This window comes from Rhipicephalus microplus, chromosome 10, assembly GCF_043290135.1.
Source record: "Rhipicephalus microplus isolate Deutch F79 chromosome 10, USDA_Rmic, whole genome shotgun sequence".
Lineage (NCBI taxonomy): Eukaryota > Metazoa > Arthropoda > Arachnida > Ixodida > Ixodidae > Rhipicephalus > Rhipicephalus microplus.
In genome coordinates, this window is record NC_134709.1 from 46,951,547 (window position 1) to 46,959,899 (window position 8,353).

The 8,353-nt window shown below is 44.0% G+C and overlaps 1 protein-coding gene across 2 annotated transcripts in view; it reads left to right on the top strand.

The window, feature by feature from the left end:
• LOC119181710 (cytochrome P450 3A18) overlaps positions 1 to 8,353 on the top strand; it is a 61,284-nt gene that overhangs the window by 42,252 nt on the left and 10,679 nt on the right. For both annotated transcript variants that reach the window (XR_012886520.1, XM_037432953.2), the window contains exons 8-9: positions 1,695 to 1,788; positions 8,238 to 8,310. Coding sequence is in view for 1 of the 2 variants with exons in the window: in XM_037432953.2 (XP_037288850.2) it covers positions 1,695 to 1,788; positions 8,238 to 8,310 (167 nt within the window). In the remaining variant the exon portion in view is untranslated. The remainder of the gene's footprint in view (positions 1 to 1,694; positions 1,789 to 8,237; positions 8,311 to 8,353) is intronic.

Consider the following 8,353-nt stretch of genomic DNA (forward strand, 5'->3'; position numbering starts at 1 on the left):
AAGCATCAAACTGGCGCAAAGTATAGGCACCAATGGCAGCCTTGTCTCGGGGTGTAAGCTTGCGCGAGATATGAAATTAAGTAAGCGCTTCCATTAACATGACGGCGTTTTTGGCACTATGATGAGCTGCAAATTATTGAGCTCATAGAATTTCTTTCAAAATGAGATCCCGTCTTGCGTAAATTTACGGGTGATTCTTTGGCAAGAGTGAAGAAGGATGTAATAGCACAGAGAGCGTCTTTCATGTCACACCCTTCTTCATTGCTCCCGTCTAACCCTTATTACATTTCAGGTACGTCGCACTGTACTAGGGATACCACAATCTATCTTGAGGTCCTTCTCTACGTAAAATTTCAAACTATATTTTGAATGTTTACGCAAAAAAGAGAATAGTGAGTTATAGAAAAAAACGAAGGAGACTTTATGAACACGAAATGTCGAATTACTTGGGAACACTGGAGGCTAGGCTAATATTTGACACAAGTCTGCATGTTATTGTGACAACACGAAGATAAGGAATATGACAAGGTCGCGTAATTGTAGCGAGGCCGTTCTGTAGGCCCATAGTTGTGGTATAAGGAAGAAAGTATCGTAGAACTGCTGTTCGTATGTCACATACATATCAATCAGCACACAGCGTTTCGGCAATAGTAACAAAGCTATGACCTTTATTGAACTTGGCGTATCGCAATCAATTTCTTTCAGCTGTAGTAGGGGATGGCCCGAAGAACATCTTCAAGTAAAAACGATATATGTGTACATATGTCTGACGTGCTTTTGCCACATGGTCTTATTTCAGTGTGTGAAAATTTTTTTTGTTGCTTCACCTTGACGTAGCTCTTTTAAAGAAATTATGTAGTTTTTGCCTTATTTTTTGCTACAGTTTCTTTTGTAGACTTGCCAGTGTTATTTTTTTGCCGAGTATGCCATTTCTCTGCCTTTATTTGCTTTGTTTGTGTCCTTTTGCCCTTCCTGCTTGGGCCCCTGTTTGGGCCTGCAGTATCTTATGATTAAAAAATAATAAATAAATAAATAAATAAATAAAAATGATAGAATGGTTGCTGGGCGATCGAAACACGTAGGTTGAATCAAGATTTGAGACCCATCATCTTTGTACGCGATAGAGCAATACATTCGATATACTGTATACACTCAATAAGAAAACCATCTTGTGACATGTCACATTTGTAAGAGAAAGTTATGGCTAGTCTGCGGTGTATCCTTCACAAAAGAACGTTGCTTCAAAAAGGCGTTACTCTATTTTGTCAAGCAGGACGCAGAGTTGGGGTATATTGATCAGTATGTTGATAATGGTATTCATTATGAGCTGTTGCTAGAAACAAAATGCAAATACTACATTTTATTCTCTTGCGTAAACTTAAACCGTACTTTTAACTGTACAGCATATCATAACATATTAGACATTAACATTGCGAAGGTGGTTCTGTTTACCCTCAGTGCGTAGCCAACTGAACCGTTACGTTTTGGTTATTAAACAAACATTGATAACGCCAGATGTACGCGTAAGGCGTGTTGGTGAACATAAAACGTAGTTCAAATAAGCTGTCAAGAGTATTGGCAGTTGGTTATGGTTATTCAAATAAAGTATGAACTGTAGAACACTATTTCATAATTGAACAGCGCTTGAACGTGAAACAGTGCATAATGATCGGTGGTGTCGCTTTTACATGCAGGCAAACAAGGCGGATCTTCTCCAGACGCTCCTAAACGCCGAATCCGAAGATAGCCCGAGGATAAATGTTGAACCAGTGGGGAACAACGATAACTGTAAGAGCTGATCACAATTATTCTCCGTACCGTTTTAGTGCTGGTGTGATTAAAGTGTTCCGCCTATTGCTCGAATACGCCAGCCTATCTGTAGCATAATTATACAGACAGGCATGAACAACTAACACGCACACCAGTATACACTCAACAGATATTTAAAGTATTCTATCCATACCCGAGGATGTCCAAACAAATACGGCCAAAAGAATAACAGATCATCGGTAACGCTCGATATATATCGAGGGTCCAGATCAACTGTATTGATAGTGCACTAGAGATACTTACAGTGTTTGCGTTTTCATAAAGGGACCCTAAAAAGGTTTTTTGAAGATTTTGTAGCGTTTGGAATAGAGCGTCGTCAAACTATTCGCAACACTAGTTTAGCGACACATCGTGTACCAAGGCCGCTACGGGCAAGCAAATACCCTCCTTCCGACCTCTGCCTTGCCTCCTCCACTCATGAGAAGCGCTGACATCCCTGATAATCGCATTGCTCTCATGAGCACACTTGAAGATTTAGGCTTTGCCCAGTCTAGACCTCCAAGTATGCACCCCTACTGGTTGCGCGCGTTCTCGGAGGCCACCACACAGTGCGCCTGGCCACACGCGCGCCGTCTAACAAAGAAGACAAATGTCGCGGAGTGGTTGATACCTGGTCCGACAGATGCCGCCACCCTACCAGCTCATCTTACTTCCGCGCATTCCACAGCCAATGAGATAAGCAGCCAGGGTGACATCGCTTTACCAGAGCATGCCATTCTGTGAATGGGCGGTTGAAAACGCGCTTCCCTGAGTCGCAGCTATCTGCAATGATCTGCTGCTTTAAAGCATTGTAATACATAATACAGTTTATGAAGAGAGCAGAAATCTGTCTGTAAATGAACCTTGAATCTTGGTCTACCGACCCAATCAATGTGTTTGTACAATATGGCTAAAACCGTTCTAGGGTTCCTTTAAGTGCCAACATGGCAAATTATTGCCGAACACTTTAAGCTATCTCAAGCCTGTGTATGATTGCAGACTGTTTATTGAAGCAGAGTGTTCATAAGGCCGTGTCTACGCAACAGTTTTGATTTATTATTTATTCGAGAGGCAAACAGATTGCACCTATGGCAGCAGCTGTTTACATGCCACCTTTATGCCAGTTCGTGGAAGGAGCCTTTGCAGGTCATATGCAGAGCCCCTATATTGTCTTCAGCATTGAAGTCTGCGTCTTTAGATTGTGCCAAAGGAAGCTACCGAAAAATGGCAGATATCATCACAGATGTCCCAAGGGCGGCTATGGACTTCGTCGGCTGGTGCCTCGCATCGCGGTACTGCAGAGCTGTGACCTGACTTCCATGATCCTGCTGAAAGTTGCCCAAGGCAGCGGACAATGTCCTGGCTGCAGATATCCCACTGCATAGCTTCCGGCCACCTGGATTTTAAGACGTGTTTCAAGGATCAAATGAAACAGTGGGATGGAGCAGCACTTTTTGGCATCTGTGGACGTCCTTGACGAAGAAGGCCATTGCGGAGGTGCAGCGATAACACAATTGCGCAACGGAACTTCGAGCAAGCAAGTACCCCAATGGTGTTTTATTTCAGCGGGGCTTACATCCGGTAACCAGACGTTCATCGGCGCCATGGTGAATTCGAAAGGGTGTTTCGAAGGAAGCAGTTAGCAGCGTGACTTGTTCAGTGAAGTGAGCCGTAGCACCAGTTGACAGAGTGAAAAAAAAAATTTTGACTTTGTGATTGTGCTACCTGCTCAATCCTAGTACGTGAACTGCCTGAGATGGCAGGGTGTCGAAAAACACAGGCATAACAACATCAGATAGCAATCAAGGCTGCGTTTTCAATCCTTGAAAAGCAGAGTATGGCTCGAGGAAGGCTTGATTCTGTCAGTGTGTAGTATGCCAATAGGTTTTCATGGAGCGAGTGACCAATTAGTGCACGGCAACACTTCCATGGACTTGGTCTATCAAAGTATAACTTTGAGTAATCAAGAGTTAAATCTCATGCGTAAATACAGAGTGATAGAAAAAATAGAATTCGGTTGAACATGGAGAAATCGAAGAATTACGCATAGGCATGTGTCATGTTCTCCATCAGGGAAAGCCAAGTTTCACTGGAGAACAGATCCTTTCGTCGGTCGAGTATGGAACAAAAACAAGGTTTGCAGAGAATGCGAAAGCGAAAATAAAATGGCGACAGCCTTTTTGCAGTGCCCTGCTATTTTTCTCCTGCTTTTAGGCCTAACAACGGGAGGTAATAGCCTTTTTTTGTAGTACCAGTTGTCGTTAATCGCCATGACCGAAAATAAAGAAACGTTAAATAAAGGAAGACTTGCGTAAGCATGACTCTGAGCAATAAAAAATGACATGAAAGGTCCGTTTCAATAAAAGTAAAGCCTGAACTTGCATACTCCCCCCCCCCAATCCCTAGTGCGCATGCTTATGAAATGAATATGTTTCATTTCACAATAATTACGAAAGTGAGCGTTCTGAAGCATCATGACAAAACACGAAGCAATAAAAAATAATAAGATAAAGACGGCTATAGATGCAGGTGAAAACGAAGCTGACTTTATGAAAAAATGAAAAGGAAACAAAGAAACCAAAAACAAAGAAGCAGACTTTGTAGCTAAGGGTGCCCAAGCTGATGCTGGTCCAAGCTATTGCACACTATATCTGCATTCAGAGAATGAAGTATTGTTGCCATTGTGTATAGTGTTCGGGTGTCTCATAGACTATTGAATAATTCCAATGCCACGCTTATTCTTCGCACCGCTTTTAAGCCACGCTCAGCAACAGTGCTTAACTCCCCTAGTGATAACTAAGTAGCCATTTGTGATTTATCTTTCTTTTCGTTTCTATCTTTTACACAAAATGTACAATGTGAGCATACAGTGAACTATGTGAACGATTCAGTGGTTGATGAGGACATCTCCTGTCATATCAATGCGACCGGCATAGTCTGCGGGAACACTCAGTAGCATATACCCAAAAATCGATGTTTACTTCGATAATTTTCTCAATTAGGAATATTTAACCAATTATAACTTTCCCGGCGGTTTGAAATTCATTGCCATAACTATAATTTACACATTTGAACATACAGAACAGGTATACATAAGGTTTGACCAAGGCAAGTGGTGAATACTTGAGGATAAATACTGTTATACGTTGTTGCGAAGTGCGCCTCCGACGACGTTACGAAGGGCGCCTCGAAATCTCACCGCTGAAACCACTATTTACGAAAGACGGCGACGCCAACACGGTCCCGAAGGCGCCACTGCTTTGAATTCCACCGGGAAGGTCACCAGCCGTTTGGTAGCATAGGTTTCTCAGCTCACGACTGCTTCTGCGCTGAGCTGGTAGACGAGCGGACGAGACGACGGTGAGTTAAACAAGGTTTATGTACAGCATATATACAGATGCGTTACAAATTCGGCACTGGGGCCGACAGAGACGCGAAGAGCTGAGCTCTTCTCTCAAACACATAGCTCTACTCTCAAATGGGTCTGCTGTCAAAGGGGTCTCTTCTCTCGACGCGCCACAGGGCTTCTTTTATATGCACCGGGTCCAACCCATATGTCCAACCCGAAGCGCCGCTGGTCGCGAGGTCAGAATCCTCCAATGGGGTCGCCGCTGGGCCGCGTCCTTCTTTCTCATCGAATCTGGAGAGGCTGCGCTGCAGGTGGCTGCACCCAAGGACGAGTGACGTCGCCGCGCATTGCGTCAGCCGCCAGACAGGAAGACGCCGGTTGTTTACTCGACGGGCTCGCGGCTGAGGTGACTCACTGCACGTGCGCGCCAGAAAGGCGCCGTTTCGTGATGACGCCGTTGAGTTGTTGATCGCGTCAGGCGGGCTCGCGTGCTTGCCTTGACACAGATTGCCTTTTTCCGAAGTACGGACGTTCGCTGTGGACTCGCAGGTATAACAACGTGTGGGGTGAATCTTGCAATGACGCCAATGATCAATGGAATTGAAAATAGGGCTGAGCTAACCACTGTTAAGTGCATTAGTATGACATAACAAGTCCTGATACAGTGCCGGAGCATTACGCTTCACGGGAAATAGGCGACAGTTTATGGAAGTAATATTTCCAGTCAATCTGTTACCACAAACCGCCAATTTCTCGCATGCTGTGACGTGCACCACAAATACAGTTTGGAAATAGCTGCCAGAAATGTTTTCCAAGTCCTCTAAAATGCTTCTGAGAAATGCAGATTCAAACATGCTGGTATAGTGCTTTCGCGTGGCGCTACAGCAGAGGACTAACTCATATAACCATTAAAGTACTTGGCTCTAAACTACTTTGACTTCGAAGATGAGAGCGCGGTTTCGTTCTGGCTTTCACTGTATACCCTTCACAGGGGCACTATTTCCTCATTGCTCACCTATTTCTTCACAAAACACGTGGACAATGTCAGCGCAAAGCGTTCAGCCAATCAAAACATTCCGTTTGCCGCGGCGGATCACTGGCTAATGCTCTGCTGCTGACCCGAAAGTCACGGTCTCAATACCGGCCAAGGTGGTTGCATTTCAGAGGAATACTGTCTGCTGTGTGATGGTGCACATTAGAAGAACACCAGATTGTGAAATTTTCCGGAACCCTTTACTACGGTGTCTCTCATGATAATGTCGTAACTTCGGGACGTAAAGCCGTAGATATTATTGTGAAAATGTTTCTATTTATGGGTATGCAATATCTCCACTTTCGCTATGAAAACCCGCAAGTTGAAGCTATATCAGTTGGTCACGCATGATATTCATGCAAGATGAGGCAGAACGGGCTTGAGATTGCACGAAAAAGCAGGGCCCCCAAGAGACAGTTCACAGGGGATATCTCTCGTAAATTGAATGATCAAAAACTTATTTTATTGAGACGTCACGTACGTGGACAGACTTCTGACGTCACTAAAGACGGGAAACATTAAAAATATATTATAGGTCTCTTTAGACTAAGATTGAAAGAATGATCTACTGATGCCACGGTTGCTACTAGTTAACGTCAAACGCGCGTTTTGTTATGATTTTTTTTCGTTATTCGCGTAGCACAGTGGAAATATTCGGTGCTTTGGTAGATAATTACTTCCTTATGAAAAAGTGCCCAATCCTATATATACCAGGATCACTATCAGCTTTTATTATTGACTTTGGCAATGGAACATTCGGTGTGTTGTAATACATTACACAAGCAGAAAACACACTTAGTCCTGGGACGCCGAGGTGTTGTTCTGTGTACTCTCTTCGGTTTTAAGAACTTGGATCTGCGACTGAAATACTGAAATAAACTTAGACACGCACCATCGAAGAAAGAAACATAGGGACAGAACAGAAAGTGCGTCACTCACAACCAGCTTTATTCTCACAACATGGCTGACATATATTGCCGAGGCATATGCGCGGGCACATCGCCTCACATGATCGTATGACAAAAATGATGAAGAAAAGGCCACTAAACGAGACAAAATTCGAAGAATTATAAGTTCATTGACTTGTGTGGTTTAACGTCCCAAAACCACCACATGATTATGAGAGACGCCGTATAGGAGGGCTCCGGAAATTTCGGCCACCTGAAGTTCTTTAACGCGCACCCAAATCTGAGCTCACGGGCCTACAACATTTCGCCTCCATAGGAAATGCAGCCGCCGCAGCCGAGATTCGATCCCGCGACCTGCGGGTGAGCATCCGAGTACCTTAGCCACTAGACCACAGTGGTGTGGCACATATAAGTTCACCATCATGCAGAGCAACAGATGCATAACTAACACACCTATCTCCCTTCTTTTAGAAGTAGTATGCTTTCGTGATTTCTCGTGCCGAGGTGTCATTACTCTTTACAAGGACGGATACACGGAAAAACCCAGGCTCACACTTGCAGGAACCACCACGCACAAGGCGAATGTGCCAAAATTTTATTTTTCACAGAAATTTCAGGCTCCTGACTTCTGTCGTTCTATAGCACCGGCCTGTTTGGCCGATATATACCCCGCCCCATCTAAGCGGGATCTCGTACACCGCGCCAACCAAGCAGGCTAAATATTCTTGCGTGCCTCTTCCCATACGGGGAGGGCCTCGGTGCAGTCGATATTCGTGAACACAGGCTAGCCACCTTATGGACCCGTCACTATTATACTAATTGTATTGCGCAGTTTGACGTATCTGTGAAGTCTATTTCTAGTTCCATCGCAGACAGGCGTCCTAACACCCAACCGATTATGTTTAAAATGCGCACAAATATTAGTGCAATGAATGGTATGAAAACATAGCTAGACACGCAATATTTTCCGCACTATTCACTGTATACCCTTCACACTACGCTGTATACACTATTCACTGTATACCCTTCACATAATTTGTTCACAATACGTGAACAAATTATGTGAGGGAAGCATGACAGTAAGATTAAATAAGGAACAATCTCACGTTCTCTCTTCCTAATGCCTTATTTTTTTCAGGCGGACGAAAGAAGCCACACCTCACTTGTCGGACACGAACACTGGCAAACGGTACGCTATTCATAATTGCTGCGTAAGTACACAACTCTGTACGTTGTAACAACTGAAACTGCAGT